The sequence below is a fragment of the Solanum tuberosum genome, unplaced genomic scaffold (assembly GCF_000226075.1).
Source record: "Solanum tuberosum cultivar DM 1-3 516 R44 unplaced genomic scaffold, SolTub_3.0 scf00131, whole genome shotgun sequence".
NCBI lineage: Eukaryota > Viridiplantae > Streptophyta > Magnoliopsida > Solanales > Solanaceae > Solanum > Solanum tuberosum.
The window spans coordinates 1,434,801-1,461,698 of NW_006239054.1; the positions used below are offsets into that span (position 1 = coordinate 1,434,801).

At 34.2% G+C, this 26,898-nt stretch overlaps 2 protein-coding genes across 2 annotated transcripts; both read left to right on the top strand.

Moving 5' to 3' along the window:
* The first annotated feature begins 2,482 nt into the window (after positions 1 to 2,482).
* LOC102597966 (sm-like protein LSM3A) lies at positions 2,483 to 7,589 on the top strand. The gene is made up of 3 exons (XM_006350959.2): positions 2,483 to 2,661; positions 5,160 to 5,255; positions 7,222 to 7,589. Exons 1-3 carry the CDS (start codon positions 2,545 to 2,547, stop codon positions 7,300 to 7,302), a joined length of 294 nt encoding a protein of 97 aa, XP_006351021.1. The 5' UTR covers positions 2,483 to 2,544; the 3' UTR covers positions 7,303 to 7,589.
* A 1,451-nt stretch (positions 7,590 to 9,040) lies between these two features.
* LOC102598289 (protein BOLA2) lies at positions 9,041 to 22,383 on the top strand. The gene is made up of 3 exons (XM_006350960.2): positions 9,041 to 9,222; positions 21,850 to 21,872; positions 21,949 to 22,383. Exons 1-3 carry the CDS (start codon positions 9,160 to 9,162, stop codon positions 22,142 to 22,144), a joined length of 282 nt encoding a protein of 93 aa, XP_006351022.1. The 5' UTR covers positions 9,041 to 9,159; the 3' UTR covers positions 22,145 to 22,383.
* Positions 22,384 to 26,898: the final 4,515 nt, after the last annotated feature.

The following is a 26,898-nucleotide window of genomic DNA, read 5'->3' on the forward strand; positions in this document are numbered from 1 at the left end:
TTCTTCATTCCGGCATCCTCTGTTTTGTACTTCTTTTCTAAAGCATCCCAGAGTTCTTTTGAGGTTTTCACATTACTGTACACATTGTACAGATCATCCTGCAGGCCACTCAGAATATAATTTTTACACAAAAAATCAGAATGTGTCCATGCTTCTGTTACCAAGAATCGTTCTTCAGGCGGAGTTTCATCCGACATAACAGGAACGTTCTCATTAATGAACCTCTGCAGACTCAATGTAGTCAGATAGAAGAACATCTTTTGCTGCCATCTCTTGAAGTCAACTCCAGAAAACTTTGCAGATTTCTCAGCCGGTGCTAGGGCAGAATTTGAACGATTGTGTGCAACCAATGTACAGACTGTTTCTGATTTAACGATAAAGTTTTTATGTTATTTTAATCGTTAATCGAATGAATTTTAAAAATTCAAACAGAGTAGAAAACCATAAAGGTTTTAATCTCCAGAAACCTCAAATACAGAAACTATATAAATTTCTTAAGATTGTTATCTCTTGTATTCAGGTTAGTCAAAAATACAGAAAAAAAAGAAGATGAAAAAGACATAATATTTTTTTAATCCGAGTCCACAGAAATCACTGTGTTTCCTTAAGAAATTTAATCCCCTCACTGTACCCGAGGTTGCAGATTAATTCCTTCCAAGATAAAACGGATTAACCTGTTAAAGAAGTAGCGGTACCTCAAACTTCAATAACTTCAGCGAACGCAAGAACAGTAACAAGAGCACACACAGACTCAGTCGATTGATAATTTTATTTATGCTAGAAAATGTATGCAGAGAGGAAAAACATTTCAGTGTTTGAAAAAACGAAAAAGACCTCTTATTTATAGCCATTTGCAGCAAGGAACGCGTCTGTTCAGAAAAAAATCTGTTCAGACCCATTTTTTCCAGAACATTGTGTCTTTTGGGAAAAGTAACGATTTTTTCGGAAGAATTACCGTTTGGAAAAAGTTAACCGACTTTTTCGGGAAAGTTAACAACTTTTTCGGAAGGATTACCGTTACACGTGAATTTCAAAATAAAACCAAAATCCAAAGCCGAGCGAGCGACGACGACGGCGCGAGGGGGCACCTTCTTCTTAACCCTTTAAGAACTAAAAGAAGTGTTTCCTAATATAAGGACAACAATTTCCTCTCTTCTACCAATTTGGTAAAAATGACTATTCATTTGCACTTTTGCAATGACTTTTCATTTTCCCTCCAAAATTGGTTCTCCCATTTTCATTGGTTCTTCCACTTTCCATTTTCTCTTTTTATTTCCCATTCACACCTTGCTAAACCCAACAGTTTTTTGGTGCAAATTCTATGTATATAGTTTATTTTAATAAAGGGCATTTCATTCCCCAATGATCAAAGTAGAACATTTTTATGTGAGTTTAGACAAGTCGAATCTCTAAATCATGTATCAAAATCCAATGAAAAAGATAACTCTCATCATGTTTTCAAGTAATTTAATATGATTTGAAACTAGGTTAATTTGAAATTAAAATTTTATTTAGTCACACAATTTAAATTTCTTAATTCTTTTTCTTCATAAACATGAAAACTTCACAATTTGTGAGCGCTATCAAAATTTGCACAAACTCTAATACAATCTTATCGAGTGAGATGCATATTATAGTTCATACATAATATATCATGATATCCTAATTAAAGACGAGTCAGTAAATCACATATCTCTATGTTTTGTTTATAAATAAATTAAATACTTATGATGGCATGCTATTACAAACTTTCGAATTCACATAATTTTACAAAGATATACTAATTCAATAAATACAAATAGCAACAACTGGCATACATGTCTAAATTGTTGAGAAGGGCTGCACAATTTAAAGGGATATCATGTTTGTTGGTTTAATTGGATTTACCTTGTTCAACGATCGACCTTATGACAACAAGAAAAGACAATCTTATACTATATTCACGTGATTTCTTTAATTTCCTACTAAAACATGTGAATTTTTATCGTGTCCCACATCACATTGAGTGAATCGAAACAGTAAACCTACCCATATGTTAGTTTCTCTCGAAGATTGATGCAATTTAATAAAGCATCTAAGCACAATTCAGACGCATTGATCAATCAAAAGGATTGTCGTCATTCCAACAACTTATCTATCGTATCATACATTTCTTGCATTTTGTTAATTATCAAAACATATACTATGTATATATAAATTCAAACAAGAATATAATCATCTCCGAACATAAATAACAAAAATAAATAAATTGAAACACGAAACCCAAGAACCATAATTTTCCATCTTAATATCAAATGATATGATGCATTAGATGACTGAGTCTGCTCCTCCATTAATCAGAAGTCTCGATTTCTATTTAAATTGAGCTGACCATTGAACTTAGATGGGCTTATACTCTCTATAACTTTGATAGGGCCTGTAAACGACCCGCCACCCTAACCCGGCCCACTTCATTATACTTTTATAATTAGGGAAAAGAGCCCTAAAATATACAATCAAATAATCGCATTTGAAATTTACACAGAAAGAGAGAGAGAAAGCGCCATGGGAAGTGAAGAGGAGAGCACAGTGAAGGAGCCATTGGATCTCATAAGGCTTAGTCTTGACGAGAGAATCTACGTTAAGCTCCGCTCCGACAGAGAACTCCGTGGCAAACTTCATGTATGTTAACTGATTCCCCCAATTTCTATTGGCCGTTGTTTGTTCTATCCTTTTGTTGATAATTTATCTGTTGAATAGTAGAATTGAGCCTTACATTGATGCACGTTGGTAGTTTTTTAAGTTTTGATCTTGGTAAGTTATGTTGTACCTGCTACCCCTTTTGCTTCGTATTCTAGGGTTTATGATTTTTCTTTGTTTTCAATTTTCTTTCATGTTCAGGTTTCCGTTTCAATTTGTTTGACTGGTTTTAGCTTGGTACAGAGTTTAAGAAAATGAAAATATAATCTTGCTGTATTGAACTAAAATATGTTGAATATACCAAAATACTGGTCTTAAACATGCATGTGAAGAATTAAAATTAAGGAGTTACCAAAAAAAAGGAGTATTTTTTTTTTAATACTGACTAAAAAGTGAAGTAAGATGAATAAATTGAAGTCGACTGAGTAGCAGTTGACGGAGCACAATTATATGTGTAGGGCAGAAGCCAATGCATAAAGAAATACTGTTTAATCTTGTGGTCTTAAACATTATGTGGAAAATTAAAATTAAGGAGTTAGCAAATAAAGAAAGAGCTATTCTTTTTTGAAACTGAATAAAAAGTAAAGTCAGGAAACAAATTGAAATGGAAGGATTAGGAATTGACGGAGCACAAGTATATGAGTTGGGCAGAAGCCAATGCATTGATGGGATATGATTTCAAGCATTGGCCCATCAACGACTAGGCTGGCAGAGCTACGTTATGCTGAGGGTGGTCAGGTGGACCCCCTTCGCCTATAAATGCTACCTAATATGGTTATATATTAAAGTTTGCACACCCTTGCACTAACTTTATTGGTAGCTCAATGGTTGAATGCGTTCCTGAATGGCCTAGTTACGCAAGTTTGATTCCTAGTAGCTGCAGCATTCTTATTTTTTTTAAAAGCAACAAACAACCAAACTCACACCTTAATATAATGGTAATTGATTATTTTCTACATCTATTAATTAAGCATGACTTTCTTTTACTTTTATAAAATATTTAAATAAAAGTAATAAAACCTTAAAATTTAAAATTTATTTCTTTTTAGATAGAGCCCTCCTCTCTTTTTCTCCTTTTTCTTTTTGCTATGTCCATTCACTCTTTCTATTATCTGTTTTGCATTTCTTGCGAAGTGTTATTACGGTAGGAAATTGAGGATGACTCGAAGTGTATGCCAATATAGTACTATGTGTTCTAAAGGTTTGATTTTTCATGTTATATATGATGTTCTCAAGAATATAGACATACCAAATATTCTTTCGGAAACAATATATTAAAGAATATGATAGTAGGTAGGTGCTAATTGATGAAGAATAGGAAAGAAGGTGTATAAAGATATTAATGCACTGTCATTATTCAATCAAGTAATATAAACATGGGGAGATCTCGGGTTTCAACTATTGTGCATGACCAAGTTATGTAATGTATTGGTATGCTGTTAATACATAAAACACGTGTAGATTATATGCAGTCTACAGCAACTGAGGACTATCTTTAAGCGGCTGGAGGTGAAGGGAGATATGGACAATTGTATTCTATTTTTTCTATAAAATCTCTTTTTGCATGATAGGATGTGATTTTCTGTAGTGTTAGCATTTCAGTAGAAAACAAGGGAGACGTTCTTTCTTTTTACTCGGATGGGGTTATGAGTCACTAAATGTTTACATGGAATGAAAATAGTAGAAGGAAAGCAGCACGATCACTCTCATGTGGGGGTAATAAATAATTTGGTAAGGCAGAATGCCTATTTTGCTGTAAGAAAGCCTTTTGAGTACTTCCATTTGTCATTATCTCTTGAATAATAAAATGTCTGAAAAATAGGAATATAAGGAAATAAGTAGACGTAGGAAAGGAGACCTTATCTGTGAAAGGAAGCAACTAACAGATAAAGTAAAACTAGACTATCATCAGAGCATATATGTAAAAGCATCTTTACCCAGTGTCAACATTGTAGATGGTTGGGCGTGAAAGCTTTGACAAATAATGGTGAGAGGGGAATAAGCAGTGACCTGTTTCGATCATCAACGAACCCTACTTGCAGGCGGAAAGGCATTAGATTAAATACCATAAACCTGCATGTTAAGTGGAGATTGTGTTTCTTGTTTGCCTGTTTCTTCAAATATCTGTTTTGCCTGGTCACTTAGTCCTGAGAAAAAAATATAAGACTATTGTCAAGTTGTTGCAATACCAAAGAATGCTGAAGAACAATTACATGATGTTCCTTGTTAAAAAAATGGGAGCAATTACATGATGTTGCTGGAAATTACTGAACTATGTTATGGTCTTAGGGGATTATCTTGCTATTGCTCTGCTTTAAGGATACTATAATTTGTTTTTGTTTTCTGATTCTTGTTAATTTCACACGCATCATAAGTTCCAAAAACTCAATTTGATTTACAAGCATACATGAATAATATTTTACTTTTGAAAAAAAAATCTTGTGTGGTGACACTAAGCTGTCATGTGGTTTCCTTTTCAGGCTTATGATCAGCATCTTAATATGATTCTAGGTGATGTTGAAGAAATTGTGACCACAGTTGAGATTGATGATGAAACATATGAAGAGATAGTTCGGGTATGCTTTATTTCTCTTACCTTCTCTTTCTCTTTTTTTTTTTTTTTGGTTTGAAATTAAGATATATTTCTTCTCCCCTTTTCTGGTCATTGCAATACATCGTTCCAATTAGCATCAGACCCTGGGTTGTAATATGTTGGAAAGTCGACTATACCTAGTGCTCTGTACAATAAGCTGGCTTTGACGGCCACCTACTCTGTTGTATTTTGTTTCATTTCTCCCTCAATATTATTCAGTAGTGATGCTCCACCATTTCTTTCATACCAAGGGACATTTGCTTTAACTTGTCTAATCCCCCCTTGGAAATTAGTGAATGATTGGTGTACACAAGATTTATTAGGCAGTTTATGTACTTGGAAACATCTACGGCGAAAGATGTATCACGGAAATTCCTTTTTCCAACTTAAGCTGCTAAAAGGTTTTTTCACTAGGTGATGTTTGGGTCTTGAAAAATGTAATCATAGTTCCTAAGCTGGGAGTTACTGAACGGTTCTAATGTGATGCTGCAGGGGTACTTGAGAAAGAGGAAAGAAAGAGTGAAACAATTTATTGTCTCTGTTGTATTTTTCTTCATTTCTCCCTCAATAGTATTCAGTAGTGATGCACAATGATTTCTTAGAGACACTTTTTTTTACTCTCCCCCCCCCCCCCCCCCCCCCCCCCCTTGGAAACCAGTGAATGATTGGTGTACACAAGATTTATGAGGCAGTTTATGTACTTGGAAACATCTACGGCGAAAGATGTATCACGGAAATTCCTTTTTCCAACTTAAGCTGCTAAAAGGTTTTTTCACTAGGAGATGTTTGGGTCTTGAAAAATGTAATAGTAGTTCCTAAGCTGGGAGTTACTGAGCGGTTCTAATGTGATGCTGCAGGGGTACTTGAGAAAGAGGAAAGAAAGAGTGAAACAATTTATTGTCTCCGCATAGATGGAACATTGTTTAGCACCCAAGGAGGTGGCCTAGAGGTCAATGAAGTAGGTGAAAACCTTGGAGATTAGGGTTCAAATCCCATCAGAGAAAAAACATTAGGACATTATGTGCCAATACCTGATTTAGATCTCATCCACAGCATATCAGGTCATCACAGACCTGGGTGTGCCAGGTGAACAAAAGAGTCAGCCTGATTTACTTTTTGAGAGAAAGAGGACATTTCCTTTTGTACTGTAGAGTGAGATGTACTGAGAGGAATTGGGTTATTGTAGAAATAGCCAGAAGTTTTGAATGGTCGATTCAGATTAATGGTTAGGATGGAAGTTAATGAGGAAGACATGTGGAGAGCTATGCGGTGCAGGAAATTTGGTACATGTATGTGCACCCCCCCAAAAGAAAAAAGGAAGAGTAGAAACAGTTGTCTCGGTGATTGGTTTGTGCGCAAAAGATAAGGAGCCAAGTCCATTGCTGTAAACTCTGCAAGTGTTATGGCTTCAGATGATGAAATGAACTTTAGTTCTTAGAAGATAGGTGCTCCTTTTCCATCTGAAGTTTCGAGAAGCTTTCTACTCTTATTACCACTTGTAGTAGAACTAGGGGTGTATCCTAGGGTCGATTCACGTGCATGCATGCTCCCTTTGTTAGACCACGTATAACAATATTATAACTCTTCAATACACTTAAATACATTTGTGTGTAACCAAAGCTTAAAGAGTCCAATGGTTATGTGTGTGCACCTCATAAATTTCAGCTATTCTTTAAACTAGGGTCCTAAAGTACTTGTGCACTTTGGCAATAAGAATCAAAAGGTTGAAGCCATCAAATTTAAATCCTTATTCGCTATTCATCGTAGTGCACCCATCTTGTTGAAATCCTAGATCTGCCCCATTAGTAGAATGTATTTATTTTGGATTGTTTTTTGCAAGAGTAGTTGTGTGTATGCTTATGTTAGTTGGGGAAGCATGATTTTCTACTCTTTCTGCACACTAATGATTACAAAATCAGCTGACATTGATTCTCTTGATTGTGTTTTAGGCGACGAGACGGACCATCCCGTTCCTATTCGTTCGTGGAGATGGTGTCATTCTGGTGTCTCCTCCACTCCGGACTACTTGATAAAGAGATGAATAGTCATGTATGAAATCTGCAAGCATATGTGCTGCAGTTGACTCGACTATTGTGGGGGAAGGGTGGTCTGTGATTTTGTGTAGTACATTTGTTTTTCAAAGCACACATGATTACAACGTTGAAATCCTTGTGTCCTTTCTTGCCTTCGATATTTGTAAACTGTGCTTTATATGTTTACCTAATTGAATAGGGCCTGATGAAACTTGAACTTCATATTTCTATGTACAACTGCATCTGCTTATCAAAATAGGGATTGGTCGCAAAGTTGATTTTCAGTCCTCTGTCAATACTTGACAACATGCTCTAACTCGAATCTGTCTCTTTTTGTGTGTACGCGCGTTGATCACCGTGTAGTGTGTACAACTTTAAAATGAGAAAATTCTCCATCCTAGTTGACCTGTGCATTTTAAGTGATCTCACTCACTGGTAAATTCTTTCATTTTTTGTATTATTCCTTGTTTCAAGGCCAAGTAGATTCCATGGGTTTTGCAAAAACTAGGAAAATTAATTAAGCAGACAGACTCTATTCATTCTGTGTCACTAATTCATAGGTTAATTATTTACTGATTGTATTTAGGGAAAATTAAAAAAAAAAAACTTCTCCTCCATTGTTCTCTCCTTTCCTCATTGTGATGATTTATTTTATTCGAATTGGATTTCTTGGAACATATGCTCTGTTTTTTTGTCGTCAAAGATCCCCATTCTTTTCATTAATGGACCATTTACCTTGCTATGTTTCGCCCATATAAAATTGTTCGTAAAATGGGCAGCTTTTGAAAGATTCTCGGTTCAAGTCTAATAAATTTAGATTTAAAGAGAATATGACAAACAAGGAAAAGTCTACAAGAGAGGAATCAAAACAACAATAAAATAATGTGATAATCGAAACACAATAAACAAATATACAAGGATAAATTATTAAAAACAATAATAAATAATGATAAAAACAAGAACTACAATAATAGAACTAGTATCATTGCAAACATCAGTCACCCTAAGCAACACAACATTGCACTATCTACTTTCTCTCCTAATACACGTGCCTTCAACACCTTCTCCCGACTTCACTTGTGAGATTTCATTGAGCATGTAATTGTTCTTGTTATTGTTATAAAATTATTTGTTTTGTCGTGGGTAATTTCCACTATTCATTATGGAAAACTGTTTGAACATAAATTGATGTAATTTTTTTGAATTTCAACATCTGAAATTCAAAATTGTTTTCACACTTTTCACTTCAAATCACTCTTAAAGACTACCGTTCTAATTTATGTATGTTCATGTTCAGATACAATTTTAATTTTCAAATATTATTTCCAACTTGAAAATAAAAAAAAATATTTTTTAAATTTCACAATTTTTATATTCGAAAGTTCACTTCATTTCAACAATTTCATATCACATTAACCTCTAAAATTTATTAAATATTTTATTAAGATAAAATACTCACCTTTAAATTTTTTATCAAGACAAAAAATACTCGCTTTTAAGTTTTAACCATCTTAAAGGCTTAAGGGTTGTTTGACATGAATGATGGGATATTTTAAGTTATATTTTCTAAAATTAGTTATTTCGTCATATTATATATATAAAAAAATATAAATACATGTAAAATAATTCAACTCAATATTATAATACAAATATAGTGATAAATAAGTCCCCCACAAACTAATATCCCTAAACAAACCTAAAGTAAAGTAACTCTACATATTATTATGTCCAGATTATTATCCTTATGGGAGAATAAAAGTATAAAAGAGAATATTTCGGCTATTTTGCTCCAAATTCCTTCTGTAATACAAAGTACTAGTAACAAAGAAGGGCGGTGCAAGGGTTAGAGAGATCATGGGGGTGACGAAGGAGCAAGTAGAATCTTCATTGACGGCAAAGCTCAACCCTTCTCATCTGGTAAATTCTCCCCTATATATATGTGTGTGTTCGTTTAATTTGTTGAGTTCATACTAGTTTTGATAGGAAATCTCAACTAAACAGGAACTTGGGTTTATCATGATTTGGGAGTTCCATGTAGAAATTTTGGTTGTGAAAAGTTGAAAGAAGATTATGGATAAATAGGTCAAAAAATACATTTTTTTCAGTTTTAGATTTTAATTTAAATTCTAACTTTTCATCTGCCTTGATTGGGGTTTTGCACTATGAGGTTGATATTTGTTGGATTTGGTACTTTTCCAAACCTAGAAATAGAGAAGTCTCAGCTGAATGGTTGATGTGGAAGCTTGAGACTAACATGTTTTAGGCTAAATATCTGTCAAACATGTACATTAGTATTCTCTTCTCTGGTATGTGCTTAAAGGTGTCAATTTCAATCAGTTGGTATTTGGTGGATTTTCGAAGAGTTTTATTGCTTAAAAACCAGGGAAGCAAAAGCACAACAGATGACAATCTGCAAGGGAAGTGTGTAAGAGTGAGGTGAGGAATTAGGCATGGAGTTGGATTTCAAAAAGTTGAATTATGTAAAACAACTTTGAGGTTGTTTAGCTGAGTTTGTTTTCTGGTTAGCATAAGTAGTAACTAGTATGTGCAAAGGACATAGCTCGCCATAGAAAATGACTATGGGAAGTGTGGGGGCATTTGAGACCCCTCATTCCACACACTCTCCATACCCTACCCAACTGAACTAACAAAATCGAGAGGCACTAAGAGATTCACAATTTTTACGCTATTGGTTTTGCATCTGAGTTGGAGTATAAATGTTAGTCTAACACATTTTATATGTCTCACTGTTTACTCATTGCTTCACAAATTTGTTTAAATATGATTTTGACCAGGTATCTTGCTAATTTATATGAACCAGTAGTTCTTATTGTATGTTAGAGAATTTATTAGTTACATTTCTATCTCCATAATTTGCTGTTCAGTACGGTTTTGCGCCAATAGGCCATGCGGGTGCCTAATTACTCATGAGAGCTCTAGAGACTTGGCCAAAATCTCATAAGAGTGGCCCCACTCCACTTCTCATATAGGGGTGAATTCATCAATTGTATACTGCCTTAAATACACCATTCTTAAGGACTATGAATTCATTACAAGTTTATAACTCATCCTCACAATTAGTATCAGTTCAACACTCTCTTTTAGTGCTTAGAGTCAATATTGACTTCTTGTTACCATATGAATCTACTACATGGAATCTCCAATCACATAGGTTGGTTTGCTATCTTTATTGACAATCATATCAGCCTTAACTCGAACTATTTTGAGGTTTGTAGAATTAATTTTCTTCCCACAAGTTTAGTCAGAGGATCGGTCAAATTCACTTTTGACTTCACATAATCAATTAAAATTATTTCGTCTCTCAAGCTGCGTAACGGCATCATGTTTCAATTTCATGTGTCTACTCTTACAATTATAAAATTTATTCTTTACCGTAGCAATTTTGGCTTGACAATTATTATGAATAAACACAAGAGACAACATGTCCTTTATTAAAAGGATATTTACTAGCAAATTTCTTAGCCACTCAGCATCAGAACCAACTAACTGCAGAGCTACAAACTTTGATTCCATAGTCGATCTAACAATGATTGCTTGCTTAGTTGATTTCTACGATATTGCACGCCTACCAAGGGTGAACACATAGCCACTAATGTATTTTGTCTCATGTAAATCACAGTTCCAATTTGCAACATCTGTATGCCTAAGTTGTCATCGATGAACTTATTTAAATTGGGAAATGAGGCTATATTCTAGAATAAAGTTTAAGTATCCTAGTGGACAAATGTGTTTAAGTAATAGTTGAAGGAAATAAGATTTGGAAATGAAAATGAATATGGAACAAAGTGAGTTACCTATATGCTTTACCTACTTGCTTTGAGTTATGTGCTTCACTTATGTGTTTCACCTACTTGTTTAGACGTCCTACTAGGTTGAGCTACTTGCTTAGACGTGCTACTTGGTTGAGCTAGTTGACATCTTACTTAGTTGAACTAATTGTTTGGACGTCCTACATGCGTGAGCTACTTGCTTAACTAGGGCGACCCAAGTGCTTAAGAAAAATTAATGATTTACTAGTCTAAGTAAGCAAATAGTAGGTACCTCCTTAAGAACAAAGGGCGAAAATTTAAAGAAGTCAAGTAGGTGCATCACTTACCTAAGAATCAAGGGCCAAAGATTAGAAAGTAGGTCTATCACCTACTTAAAGGCTTATGGCCCAAAGATAAGGACCAAAAGGTGGGCTATCTTGGGTCAGCCCAAGACCCATCTTCTCATGTCCATTAAGGACTATATAAATGTATACGCAACTTCATAGGTTTATTTGCTTGAGCTATGTGCTTCACCTACTTATGCACTACGACAATAATGCGAAAATTCAAACCTTATTAAAGTAAAAAATAAAAATCCTCTAGAGTCTATTACATATCGTTCTCAAAACCTGAAAGTCATCATATAAAGGACATTTAATCTCCAAATACTAAGTGTGGAAGTATCAAAGAAACCATAATAAATGAATAAAATAGTTTGTGTGAAAACTGAGGACATCATGTCATGATCGAGAGAATCCAACACGAGCTAGAAGGAGTAGCTCACCCTAGAATTTGATGTGTTGGAGACTGGCTAGAGCTGAGGGCGGTACACTCGCTGCACTCCACAAAGGGAAAACGAAGAACAAAATACAAGTAGGGATCAGTACAAGGCAATAAGTACCGAGTAGATAGCATCGGCTGTCTCAAAATAGAAACCAATATGAATAAAGTAATAATATGAAATGAACTATAACACTTAGTAGGTGACAAACACAAACAACATGAACCAGTGACAATAATAATGAAGCAAATACGCAATTAGTCACAATATAAGAACACTCATGAGGACTCATGACTCCACACCACGCTCTTTTGGGAAATGGATTCTTTGAGATTGAGTACTTAAGTTAATTTAATATGTCTTCCTTTAATGTTACTGTGTCAGAATGTGACACCCGATCCAATAATATCATGTCGGAACGTGACATCCGATCCAATAATATCGTGCCGGCTAGTGGCACCCGATCTAACAATATAGTTAATTCATCATTCTTTCCACTTAACAATATTTCATTACACCTTCTTTATTCAAGACATCACCGTGATAGAACAAATTCAAGATTATGGATTTCACGGTCTTGGGATTACACACCAATCACAACAACACATGAATCATCCAAGCCACAACAATGAAGTACACAGAAAATTTCACAGAATTACTCAATGACTATCAATCACTATTAAGAGTCTCTCTATCAGATAGAATAAATCATAACTTACCTCCAGCGAAGAATCGAAATCAAGCAAGCTAATTCCCTAATGCTTTTCCTTACCTCCAGCGAAGAATCGAAATCAAGCAAGCTAATTCCCTAATGCTTTTCCTTACCTCCAGCGAAGAATCGAAATCAAGCAAGCTAATTCCCTAATGCTTTTCCTTACCTCCAGCGAAGAATCGAAATCAAGCAAGCTAATTCCCTAATGCTTTTCCTTACCTCCAGCGAAGAATCGAAATCAAGCAAGCTAATTCCCTAATGCTTTTCCTTTCCGCAATGCCTCAGTACATTTTCAATTTATCAAATATACAATATTCTGAGCAATCGAGTTTGTAGACACCCATATTACTATATCCAAATTCCTAAATTTTGATACCAACTAAATACTAATATATCAAGTCTCATATGTTCCTAATTTTTCAAGCCTAGGGTTAAGTCTCAATTCCTTTAATATCATAAATTTAATGGTATTCATATAATAAAATACACCTAACATTTAATTACCTATCTCAATATATTACAACTTACTTCATAATATGATAATAAAATAATAATGTTTAAAATTGAAGCCACTGGTTCATACCCAATTGCAACCCTCAATTCGTTAGTAATCATTACATCACCAATTGGCTAATTGATGTGCCATTAGCCATCCACTAATATTTGTCTCCACAAGGCCATTGGTGTCAAGCAATTTCATAACAATACGAAAAACCCATGTGAAATAACCAACACAGTTTCAACTCAATATATATATTACTATTAAATGTCATCCACCCATTTAAAAATGTAATTTATGTAAAAGAATTCAAGAAGTTACAGTTGCAGCTAATATGTACCTGCAGTGTTTGTCTTCGTGATGCGGCCGCTACCCTTCTCACTTTCCTCTTTTCTTTTCTAAATAAAATAATTATGTACTAAAAAGTAGTAAACCTCATTAACTTATTTTAATAAACATGGACCAAGTGTTATAAGATATTAAATAAATTTCAGACTTGTCCCATTAATTATAAACAAAACATTAATTATTTAATATTACACATCAATTAAATAACTATAGTTAACAAATAGTCCAAAATACCCATTTAGAATCTATCATATTTTACGTTGGACTATTTTTAACTATAGTTATTTAATTGATGGGTAATATTTAATAATTAATGTTTTGTTGATAATTAATGGGCCAAGTCTGAAATTTATTTAATAACTTATATCACTTGACCCATGTTTATAAAAATAAGTTAATGGAGTTTGTTACTTTTTAGTACATAATTATTTTATTTAGAAAAGAAAGAGGAAACTGAGAAGGGTAGCAGCCGCATCACGAAGACAAACACAACATGTACATATTAGCTGCAACTTCTCTTATTCTTCTTTACATAAATTACACTCTTAAATGGGTGGATGGCATTGGGTTGAAACTGTGTTGGTTACTTAACATGGATTTTTGATATTGTTGTGAAATTGCTTGATGGTCAGCAATGGTCGTTTAGATACAAATATTAGTGGATGGCTAGTAACACATTGATTAACCAATTGGTGGTGTAATGATTAGTAACGAATTGAGGGTTGCAATTGGTTTCATGGTTGTTGCCACTGGTTCCGTAACCAGTGGCTTCAATTTTAAACATTATTATTTTATTATCATATTATAAAGTAGGTTGTGATATATTGAGATATGTAATTAAATCTTAGGTGTATTTTATAGAGGAATTGAGACTTAATCCTAGACTTGAAAAATTAGGAACACATATAAGACTTGATATATTAGTTGGTATCAAAATTTAGGAATTCAGTTATAGTAATATGGGTGTCTACGGACTCGGTTGCTTATGAATATTGTATATTTGATAGATTGGAAACGTACCAAGGCATTGAGGAAAGGAAAAACTTTGGGAAATTAGCTTGCTTGACTTCGGTTCTTCGGTGGAGGTAGGTTATGATCTATTCTATGTAATAGAGAGCCTCTTAATAGTGATTGATAGTCATTGGGTAAGTCTTTGAAATTTTCTATGTAATTGTTGTGGTTTGGATGATTCATGTGTTGTTGTGATTGGTCTGTAATTCCAAGTCTGCGAAATTCATAATCTTGAATTTGTTCTATCAAAGTGATGCCTTGAATAAAGAAGACTCAATGAAATATTGTTAAGGAGGTGAAAATAATGATAAATTAACTATATTGTTGGATCGGGTGCCACAAGCCGACACAATATATTTGGATCTAAAAAGAATGATAAATTAACTATATTGTTGGATTAGGTGCCACGAGCTGACACGATATTATTAGATCGAATGTGATGTTCTGACATGATAATATTGGATTGGGTGTCACGTTCCGACATGGTAACATTAAAGGAAGACATTAACTTAATGTACTCAATCTCAAAGAATCCATTTCCCAAAAGAGTGTGGTGTGGAGGCATGGGTCCTCATGTGTGTTCTTATATTGTGACTAATTGCGTACTTGCTTCATTATTATTGTCACTTGTTCATGTTGTTTGTGTTTGCCACTTGCTAAGTGCTATAGTTCATTTCATATTATTACTTTATGCATATTGGTTTCTATTTTGACTCGGTCGATGATATCTACTTAGTACATATTACCTTGTACTGATCCCTAACTGTATTTTGTTCTTCGTTTTCCTTTTGTGGAGTGCAGCAAGTGTACCAGCGACTTCGACTCGCCCTCGACTCTAGCTAGTCTCCAGCACAACAGATTCTAGGGTGAGCTATTCCTTTTAGCTCGTGTTAGATTCTCTCGGTCATATGACATGATGTTCTTAGTTTTCAGGCACAAACTATTTTATTCATTTATTATGGTTTCTTTGATACTTCCAGACTTGGTGTTTGGAGATTAGATGTCCTTGATGTGATGACTTTCAGGTTTTGGGAACGATATGTACTAGACTCTGGAGGATTTTTATTTCTTACTTTAATAAGGTTTGAATTTCCGCATTATTGTCCTAGTGCATAAGTTGAAAAACTAATATAAGTTGGGGTTTGAATTCGTTTGTTCATCCACCTAGAAGGTTAAGTGTGGGTGTCACTCATGACTCACTTTGGGTCGCTTTAGGTTCGATGATCTCATCACACAAGGATAAGTCTAGTAGAGTCTTGCGGAACGGTATGGGGACGCCTTTACTTTTCTTTGAGAGGCTATAAGATTTCCGAAAAACTCCATTCTTTCAAGCAATTACTTGAATCCAATTGGTATCTAGGTGATACAAATTGGTATCTGACCTCTTTGACTCTATTTCACATATGGTCAGAACTAGAACAATAGAAGTGACAACACTAGCAAGAGAGGATGCGTATATGGTAATAGGCATGTTTCCTTGTGGGCATGTAATGACTAGTGAGCAACATGATCTTTTTATCAAGTTCATAAAGTTGAAACCCCCATTCTTCATAGGTACTAAATATGAAGATGTTTATGATTTCTTTGTTGATTGGCATGAGCTACTTCATAAGATGAATGTAGTGGGGAGAGGTTTGGTGTTGAGTTTGTGACATACCAATTTTAGGGAGAAGCCAAAATGTGGTGGCGGTCTCATCTGAGTGCCGACCAATAAAGGCGCTACCTATGATTTGGGCAACATTTTCTAGCTTCTTCATGGAGAAGTATATATCCCGAACTTTGAGGGACCATTGTGTCTAGTTCTACCATTCTTAAGGGTTATCTACAATCACAACTACTAATCTAGCATTTCGACAATGTTGTTAGAGGTTTTGTATACTCGGGTGTATCACTCGATGGGTGGTCACCTGATCATTTCCTTCTTTGGGTTAAATAAGTCTGATTCTCCCTTGATGAATACCTGATGTCTAAAGATCAAATTTTTATAACTTAAGCTCGTGGAAAGTTTATGTTGTGAGAATGGAAATATTGATAAGATCTATGATGGTTTATGTATTATGAGTGTGTGGTGGTTGATTCAGGCTCACTTCTGATTGTAGCCAGTATGATTTAGGATTTTATCATGGTTATGTGAGAAAAGATTTGTCCTGATGATTGTGTCAAGGTCTTTGAGAACATGTTGTAGACATGTGTACGATTAATTTTGGGGTGGCTATTAGGAATAGTTTTTGTTGTTAGTTGAGTTTACATACTACAATAGATATCATTCGAGTATTGAGATGGCCCCATTTGAGGCATTGTATGGGACGATGTGTAGGTCTTCAATTGGTTGGTTTGATGCATTTGAGGTGAGACCTTGGGGTACTGATCTTTTGAGGGAATCATTAGAAGGTAAAATTCATTCAACTCAAAGCAGGCAGAAGGAGTATACAGACCGGAAGGTCAGGGACATGGAATTTATGGAGGGAGAGCAAGAGTTGGTGAAGGTTTCATCCATGAAAGGTGTGGTAAGGTTTGGTAAGTGAGGTAAGCTCAGTCCGAGGTACATTGGGCCGTTTGAATTGCTTAAGCGTATGGGAGAGATGGCTTATGAATTGGCTTTGCCTCCAGGGGTTGTCAAAAGTACACCCGATGTTTCATGTGTCTTTATTGAAGAAATATCATGGTGATGGAACTACATTATTCGCTGGGATTCGTTCCTTCTTGATGAGAATCTATCTTATGAGGAAGAGCCTATAACTATTCTAGATATAGAGGTCCGCAAGTTGAGGTCAAGGGAGATTGCCTCTGTGAAGGTCTAGTGGGAAAATCGTCCGGTTGAGGAGTCCACTTGGGAGATTGAGGGTGCTATGCAGAAAAGATAACCATTTTTTAATCGAGTCGGGTGCCCTTTCTTACCCTCACCTTTCTTTTGACCGTTCGGGGACGAATGGTGTGTAAATTGGTATCTCTGATGTAACTACCTACCTGCTAGGTCGTTTTGAGTACTTGAGCTTCCTATTTCATAAATGACTCTTCCGATTGATTCTAAATGGGTATTTTGGGCTATTTGTTAACTATAGTTATTCAATTGATGGCTAATATTAAATAATTAATATTTTGTTGATAATTAATGGGTCAAGTCTGAAATTTATTTAATATCTTATATCACTTGCCTCATGTTTATTAAAATAAATTAATGGGGTTCGTTACTTTTTAGTTGGTTGAGCTACTTGCTTAGACGTCCTACTTGGTTGAGCTACTTGCTTAGATGTCCTAGTTACTTGAGCTACTTACTTGACATCCTACTTGCTAAACAAGGGCGAGCCACGTGTTTAAGGAAAATTAATGACCTACTAGTCACTTTGACTAGTAGGTGCATCACCTCTTAAGAACAAAGAGGCCAAAATTTAAAGTAGTCAAGTAGATGCATCACCTACTTAAGAATAAAGGGCAATAGGTTTATCACTTACTTAAAAGCTTATGGACCAACGATAAGGGACTAGATGTGGGCTGTCTAGGGTTAACCCAAGACCCATCTGCCCCAGCCCATTAAGGGCTATATAAACGTATAAGCAACTCTATGGTTTCATTTACATTACACAACCAGCTCTCATATCTCTCTCAAGTGAGACCACCGCCCTAATTCCCTGTAGGGTTCTTGAATTCTTTCTTCAATTCCAGAAAATCAGTCCACTAAATCACCTTCTATCCTTCTTGACTTCAAGTATATTGGAAAGTTTTTCAAAGGGAATAAGTGAAGGAAGTTATAGGACTTGGGCAGCAAGCAGCCGCCTCTCATTGAGAGTGTGGATAGTGTGGTCTTAAATGCCCCCACACTTCCCATAGTCATTCTCCACGGCGAGCTATGTCTTTTGCGCATCCTACTTACGCTAACCAGAAAACAGACACAACTAAACAATCTCATAATTGTTGTACATACTAATTCAACTTTTTGAAATCCAACTTAATTTCTTACGTGATTGAGAGGGAGAGAGATGAAAGCTGATTTATTACAAGTGTAAATGACCCATGAAGCTACTTATACATGTATATAGCCCTTAATGGGCTGGGGTAGATGGGTCTTGCGCTTACCCACGATAACCCACCTCTTGGCCCTTTATCTTTGGGCCATAAGACTGCCTTCTTAAGTAGGTGATGCAACTACTTGACTTATTTACATTTTGGACCTTTGTTCTTAAGTAGGCACCTACTAGTTACTTGCTTAGACTAGTAGGTCATAAATTTTCCTAAAGCATGTGAGTCTCCCTTGTTTCAAGTAGCTCAAGTAACTAGGATGTCAAATAAGCAACTCAACCAAGTAGGACGTCCAAACAAGTACGTTGTCTAAGCAAGTAGCTCAACCAAGTAGGCCGTTTGCGCAAGAAGGTGAAAATGGCACATTCCATGGTACATCTGTTTGAAGTGAGGGAAAGGTGAGTGAGATATAGTTCATTTTTTAGCATTTCCTGATGGGAAAAGGTCCAAATATACCCAATACTTTTATATATATTATATCCTTCCTCTATTTACCCTTCCGGTCAAAGGTGCCCCCACCATTATCTTTCGTCTGAAATGTGCCCCTCCACCTTGAAAGAGTTGGTCTAGCCACGTAGGGTATATTTGACCTTATCAATTGTTCAGGGTATATTTGACTTCTTCAATTGTTCAAGTTATATTTGGTTTACCTGGCTGACTGGCTCTATCGTGAAAAATGATAGAGCCATGCTGGACATCCGTTAGAGGGAGGGAAAAATATGGGACGGAATTAGCGATTCGGGGCTTTCATGGACCGGAAAGGGAAGTAAACGCAGGCAAATGTAAGACAAACCGAATATTCAGTGATAAAGTTGAACCTTTTTCCTTGATTTTGATCACTAGCCATAGATTGCCAGTCTTGGAAATGAACAGGGTTAGAACATTTAACATCTAAATGATTTTCTAAAAAAGGAGCTAAACTTGTTGAAGTGTTTTCTAAAAAGGTGCTCTAATAAGTCCTTATCTCAAGAGCATATACCATCATAGCAAGATTTCAGGTACATCAACGGTTGGGGGAAGAAACTTAGGTGATGTTTGGTTGGGAGTAATGGAGAAAGTGATCTCCACATCAACTTAGGGGTCGTTTGGTAGAGTGTATAAGAATAATGCAAAATATAGTGTATTAGTAATGCTTGTATTAGTTATGCTTACATTAGATATGATGAGATTTTTTTTATGCAATGTTTGGTTTGGTGTACTAAAAATATTTTGCATTACATAATTTTTTTAGAAAAAATATTTGTTTACAAAAATACCCTCCACAAATATAGTGGAGAGGATGTAAAAAGAGTTTTTGAGGGCAATTGTGTCTTTAATAATGTTAATGCATGCATTAGAACCCATTGCAGTACTAATGCATAGAAATAGATGGTATTAGTAATACACTCTTCAATACACAATAGAGTGTATTACTAATACAAGCATTAGTTATGTATAAGTTAGAAAAGTGTACCAAACAAGGTACTAGTAATACATCAAACTAATGCAAGCATTATTTTCTCCAATGCACTCTACCAAACGACCCCTTAGTGTTAATATAATGTTTGGTTTCACTCTTCCTTTCCACATAAAATTTAGTATATTTATAGTACAATTTTTGTTTCCACTTCCCTTGTCGCATAACTGATTTCCTCATAAGTTGCGGGTATCTATATATTATTTTCTGCAAGATAAAATATGCAATAAGAATGTGGGGATTAGTATAACATGGAGTAAAATTATAAGATGACAAAAATAACCCTTCATGTGGTATCCAATATTTATTTTGTCAAAAGAATAAAAAAAATATTTTTAAATATGCACTTTAGTATAACAAATCAAACATCCATTGAATGAATAATCCTTCCACAACAGTTGTTGTATTATAACCTTAACCTTGCATTTCAATCCCTACATTACAATATCTACATTGCCATCCATGCATTTCTAATTCCCGTATAAATTGCTTCTAATCCAAACGACCCCTTAAAGCATTGTGGTACCTGAGATAGTTGCTCTTTTCCTGGAATATATATATGAGCTACCTATTATTTATGTCAATAAGAGACGCCATACTAAGATTTCAGGTACATTAAGGGCTAGGTGGAAGAACCTTAAAGCATTGAGGGACCTTAGAGTTTTTCTTTTCCTGGAATACATATATGAACTACCTTTATTTTGTGTCAATAAGAGAGACGCCTGTCATGTAGGTTGTAGATCTTCTTGTTGTATCTAATTAAGTGTATGTCAATCTCTAAACATAAAGGTGCTATATAAATAAAAGCTTCAAGCAGTACTCAATTTGAGGCATTATCTTTTAACTATACTTTCTCAAGTGGAAAAGAATAACGAGAAGGAAAGCAAAGAACCAGTATTTATGTCAGGTTTAAGAGAGGTATGACCGTAGGAGTTTGCAGGGAGCATAACTAAGAAATAAGCACTGAATGTGGGCTAATGAGGCAAAACATCCTTGAAGTTGATATCCTGTTTCACATAACCAGCAGACACTGATCATATGTATATTGGAGCACAGGATCTTCATATGGGGTAAATAATATGTCAGGTTTAAGAGAGGTATGACCGTAGGAGTTTGCAGGGAGCATAACTAAGAAATAAGCACTGAATGTGGGCTAATGAGGCAAAACATCCTTGAAGTTGATATCCTGTTTCACATAACCAGCAGACACTGATCATATGTATATTGGAGCACAGGATCTTCATATGGGATAAATAATATGTAAACTTTGATGTATAAAAGCCGCAAATTTGTTTCATCACCTCAGCAGTTTGTAGGCATGCTATAGTTATTTGTCTATTATCCTTCTCTATGATAGTTATTTATTAACCGAATAGGAATGCTTTTCATCATTTGCTTATATATTTTTATCTGCACGTTTTGGCTTTCATATTTGATGTTCTTTAGTTGTACCGACTACTCTTGAGGGTTGAGATCCTGGAAAGCCAGTGAAGTTTCCTAGTCAATGTTTAATTGAAGATAACGTTGGATGTGGTAGTTCCTGGGTTTGATTTAGGTGTGCACACTTTTTTTTTGGGATAAGGGTAGATTTATGCACTCATAAAAAACAACACACATCTGAGGTGGGCTTAAATTATGCACATTGGAAGGCAAGTGGCTTCTAACCCAACTTATGCATTTCAAGGCCATCACTTGGAACAAAAATGTCACCAGCATTAGTGCTTTGCTTTTAAAATTCCACAGGTCAAATGAGTGTGTTGATTAATTCCTCTTTGATCATTTCATGCACCATCTTGGCGATCATTGGAGAGTCAAAAGCACTACTCCATTACTTATTATGTTCTAATTTTTCTACCAAACACTGAAAAACCTTCATATTTTATTTATTCCATTATGTTTGCATAGTAAAAGTACCTAACAATTTCTTTTGATCCTTTATTTTTTTTGCAGGAAGTGATTGATATGTCTGGGGGGTAAGTTCTTATGCATGGAGTTGAAGTTCCATTCTTTTAGGATCTCTTTTCTTACGTTGGACTTGTTCTTTCTCAGATGTGGTGCAAAATTCTCGATAGTCATCGTGACAGAACAATTTGAAGGCAAAAGATTGCTTGAGAGGCACAGAATGGTTAATGGTGCACTGGCCGAGGAGATGAAGGAAATCCACGCTCTCTCTATTACAAAAGCGCTCACTCCAGAGCAGTGGAAACAACAGCAGGAATCTGAAATGCCTCAAGCAGCTGCTTAAATTAATCATAATCTAATCATCTTTATCGACGAAATGCTTGATGACTCAACCATATGGCAAATACTGCCCTATATCTAATGAGGGGCTAACTGTGTTATAGGTTAAGAAAACTGTCTGTCTATCATGTTTTGATTGAACTTGCTGGATTTGAGACTGTATGATAACTGTTAACTATTGAATAATGCAATAGCTCTGGGATTCAATCAATGGTTATTGCTTAGTTGACAAGTTTGTAACTATACGAGCCCGTTCAGCTTGTTATGAGCTCAGAACTTTGCTGCTCGTGTGTTTGCCTATAGTTTTCGAGCTTAGCCATTAAGTTCTTACGAGCCTCATACAAAGCAGCGCTCCATAAGTGTGATGAGAAGTAGGGGAATCGGTCTCTTTTCAGTATCAATCCTTATTTACTACGTACATCGTTTCGTTTGTAAATAGCTCAGTTGATAGAGCATTGAGCTATTAACCTAAGGTTCACGAGTTTTGATTGTTCTTGCCTGAAACATCCAGTACCTTTTGTCTGATCAAATTTCAGCACAATGAAAATAATGTGATTTTTTCATATTCATCCCAAAGGTGGAAGGAGGGCATTTCCGAACCATTTCTAATACGTTGAAAGCATTTTTGAATTATTTCCCATTTTTATATTATATGAAGACAATAGTAGATAAGTTAATGCATGTATTAGTAAGAATTAAAGTGGATGATTAGAGTCGCCTTTGGTAGAGAAGTTCTTTACTCTCCCAAAGTGGAATTCCTCAGCATTAATTTGAATTAGTCGAGTGTCAAAGCAGGTATCGAACGCCACTTCAAATATAAGTTTGGCAAAAAAAATAATTCTCAAATATTAGGTAACTACTATTGAAGAATCATGTTCCTTAGAATTTCAAGAACAAAAACTTACTATCAACAAGACATTTAATCTTTGAATAAAATTCCTTTTCTTCCTTTATTTTTTGGTAGATTTGACAACAAATTCTACAAATTAACACACAAATTTCTCCTCCAAAGAAGTGATGCTTGTATTATCATGTATAAGTCATTTTCATAATGCTTTTTGGCTCACTATTATTTTTTCAAACCTATTTATGTTTCAGAAAGGAAAAAAAAAGGAAAAGAGGAATCATAAGAAACTGTTTATGTTACCTAAAATAGTCTAATCACAATATAGCCACAAATAATACTTTTAACTTTGATAGAATATAACACTATTTCAAAATCTTTGTTGAAAATAAGATTCATGGGGTTTTGGATTAGACAATTGGAGAGGTAATTATCACTTTTAATTATGTTTTTTTTGTTGGATTAATCTATTGGATTAGTCTGGTACATCAATATTAAATTTTCTTTTCTTTCCTAGTAATTAAAACTCATATTACTTGGATCGAGTTTACAATGAAATCTCAAATAAACATGACATAGACACAGTTGATAACATCTTCACCATCTAGAGTAACGATGAGTTGAAGAGCACCATGTATTGATACGTGTTGAGACTTGAGGCCCCGTATTGACTATCAATTTAGATAAGTTATGACCCATCATAAAAAAATAAAATAAAATGCACGAGCGAGTTCTCTCTATACGACTCAAGTGGTGAAGGCTCATTCCTTCGCGCATGATTAAGTGCTCTTCTTGATCAAGATATAGGTGTAATTGGGCAATAAGGTGCTTGCTCAATATTTTTTTATTTTTCTTGGTTGCTAATAAGAAATACAAACTGTTAATTTACTTAAAATTTTAACACATAATTTAACATTCAACCAGTAAATGTTAACTTTTTAGAACTCCTTAAACTTAATTTGCAGGGTCGATTCATCTGAACTCAGTATTTTCGACACGAAATATGAATTTATGTGTACAAATTATTAATATTGCAATAATGGTAGGTCCGAACTCGTAATTTTAAAACGAATTCAATGCTAAGAACTTTAAAAATTGATCGAATCAATCTAGATTTGCCTTTACTAATTTGGTGGAAATTATCTTGCCCAAAACTTTCAAAGACTTCAAAACTTTTCTTCAATGTACAAAATAAGGACAAGACTGATCATATTAGTCTAATCAAAAATCATATTCTTATATACACTCAAATGTCATTGAATATAAACCTAAATTTTTCCTCAAAATGAATTTGAGAAAATCTGTCTATCTATAAAGAGAGAGAAAAAAAGTTTTCTTCTAGTTCCGGTTCATGGTCTAAATATTCTTGGTTCGTTTTGTCACTTAATTGTTATATGATATGTTGATATAGTTTGGTTTAAACATCGAATGCGAATAAATATTTTCCTTGCTTGCAGCCTTGTTAACTCGCAGTTAGGAAGAATTTAATCATTGGACAAAGGGGATTAATATTCTACAAGGTAATCACACTTCTTAATTGATTAAATTAAGTTACACATCTAAATTATTATTGGGATGGTAATATATAATAATACGAGTAATTAAGTAACATCCTATGAAAATCCTATGGTCTAATTTGTTTTTCTTAATCTAACACACATCAACCATGCTAATTCACACTGAAAATCGCATAATTTGGGGATCAAGTCCAAATCAAATCTCTGAATAAGGATGAAACTAAGTTTATCGAATGCCATTTGTGAAATTTCATAAATAACTATATATAAATTTGTTATGATTAAACTTTCATCACATTTATTTCTTTGTTCATCTAATATTGGTGCATAATTTATTTAACAATACAAGTACTTTTATGGAACTCTTCAATGCACAACGTATATATGGTGATATGGACATGATTGACAATATTAGTCTAATCAAAAAATATTTTTTGAAGGAGATCATCATATTCGTATAAGATAAACCTAAATTGATGGAGCACGATGAATTGAAAGGAGAACCCAAAAAAGACCGTCTATTCATGAAGTGAAAGAAAGTTTTCTTCGAATTTCACATGCTCTACAAAATCATAAAGACTTGTCAAGACTCGTATTATTTTTATATATATGATGAGACATTGTTGGCTCATGTTCATTGGCTTCAAATATTTTTATTCTTTGTATAAAAAGGAGATGGACAAATTGAAAATGCACCATATATTTACTTGCATTGTGTAGTTAACTCAATCGATAGAATTACTTTTGTACAAGAAGAATCAAATTCTAATGAACTTCTCTATACATCAACCATTTATTCAACAGACTCATTAGCATTAAGGTTCTCTTCATTTCTACACGATATAACAATATACTCAGTATAATTTTATAAGTGTACTCTAAAGTGTACACATATTTTATTACTATCTTGGAAGATAGAGAAGTTATCCATTAGATCCCCGACTAGAAAGCATGATTAAACAAATCGAAAATGAAAAAATTATGACAAAATTCTGTAAAAAACATTATACTATATGATGACAACTTTAATTGTAACAAGTTACAAGTTATGCTTTCAAGTTACGTGACCCCAAAATATCTAGTCAAAGAATCCTTTCCCTTTAATTTACTGTAGTATAGGCTTATAGGTAAAGAAAATTTCTTGTTTAGGTCCAAAATGCCTGTCATATCCAATATGCGACTTATTAGAATTTTCATTATGGATAGAGATATTTGACATAGGCAGGGGCGGAGTTATACAGACATCTTTCGTTAAAAAATTACAGTTATATATAAGTTAAATTTTATATTTAAAGTTGGATACTCTTAACAGATATTATGTCTTTGACATAATGGTAATAGATGTCCATTTGAATCTATAATTTTTGGGTTCAAACCCTAGATAATACAATTTTTATTTTTATTTTTGTTTATTCATCAAGCTAAATCGGATTGACCTAAGAATATTCATTATGGATAGAGATATTTGGCATAGGCGTGACTTAAGATAACACAGTCTTTAAAAATCCATACCATTTGAATTAATTACAAATTATTATCTTTTCCTTCTCTCTCTTAACATCCAGATACATCACTCCACCTCTATCAAATACATTGCAATTTTATTTGTATACAATGTATTTAGTGCAAATGTTATTGTTGATAATAACCCCAATTGTTTCAAATCTAAATAAGTATGAATATGATTTATAGCTATGTATCTAATGCATCATTGATATATATTTTGCTATGCATCGGGAGAAAAAAACAATGTATCCGCGAGTTCTGAAAATTCAGGATTATTGTAATTTGAGAAACTTTCAGAAAATGATGTAATTAGCACCCAAATTGTTGAGATTTCTGTACTTTATATAAAAAGAAATCCAACCACTCTTGATTTGATTTGATATTACTATAAGGGAAAAAAAAGTCAGACCGAACCCAAACCAAATCGAAATAATTTGATACAAATCCAACTTTTAGGGGGCTATTAAGGTAACTTCACATGCTTTTTAAGGGCCGATGAGTAGTTTACTATTTTTCATATATCTAAAATATCTTTCATCATTTTAACCCAAAAATTTCAAATTTTTCATTCTCTATCCCCTAAGGTAATTATTATCTTTCATTCCCACAACACATATATACACTCTAACCTACAAATTATTTTATTTGCCAACAAATTCATATGCACGTTTATTTCTTAGTTTATATCCTCCATGAAACTATTACTAATCTTTTTTTTAAATCTCCTTTTGATCAACCTTTTTCTATAGTAAATTTTTATTTTTTTGGTTTGGTTATATTATATAAAATAAAATATTAGTAATTATATGTAATGATGTTATTTTACATTTATTATTTTCACTATGTCCAAATCATGAATGATTAAATTAATGGGTAAATAACACAATTTTA

Coding starts and splice junctions, on each gene's coding strand:
- LOC102597966 (XM_006350959.2), top strand. CDS start 2,545: ATGGGAAGTGAAGAGGAGAGCACAGTGAAGGAGCCATTGGATCTCATA. Junction 2,662..5,159: donor AACTCCGTGGCAAACTTCAT/GTATGTTAACTG, acceptor TTTCCTTTTCAG/GCTTATGATCAGCATCTTAA. Junction 5,256..7,221: donor CATATGAAGAGATAGTTCGG/GTATGCTTTATT, acceptor ATTGTGTTTTAG/GCGACGAGACGGACCATCCC.
- LOC102598289 (XM_006350960.2), top strand. CDS start 9,160: ATGGGGGTGACGAAGGAGCAAGTAGAATCTTCATTGACGGCAAAGCTC. Junction 9,223..21,849: donor AGCTCAACCCTTCTCATCTG/GTAAATTCTCCC, acceptor TTTTTTTTGCAG/GAAGTGATTGATATGTCTGG. Junction 21,873..21,948: donor GTGATTGATATGTCTGGGGG/GTAAGTTCTTAT, acceptor GTTCTTTCTCAG/ATGTGGTGCAAAATTCTCGA.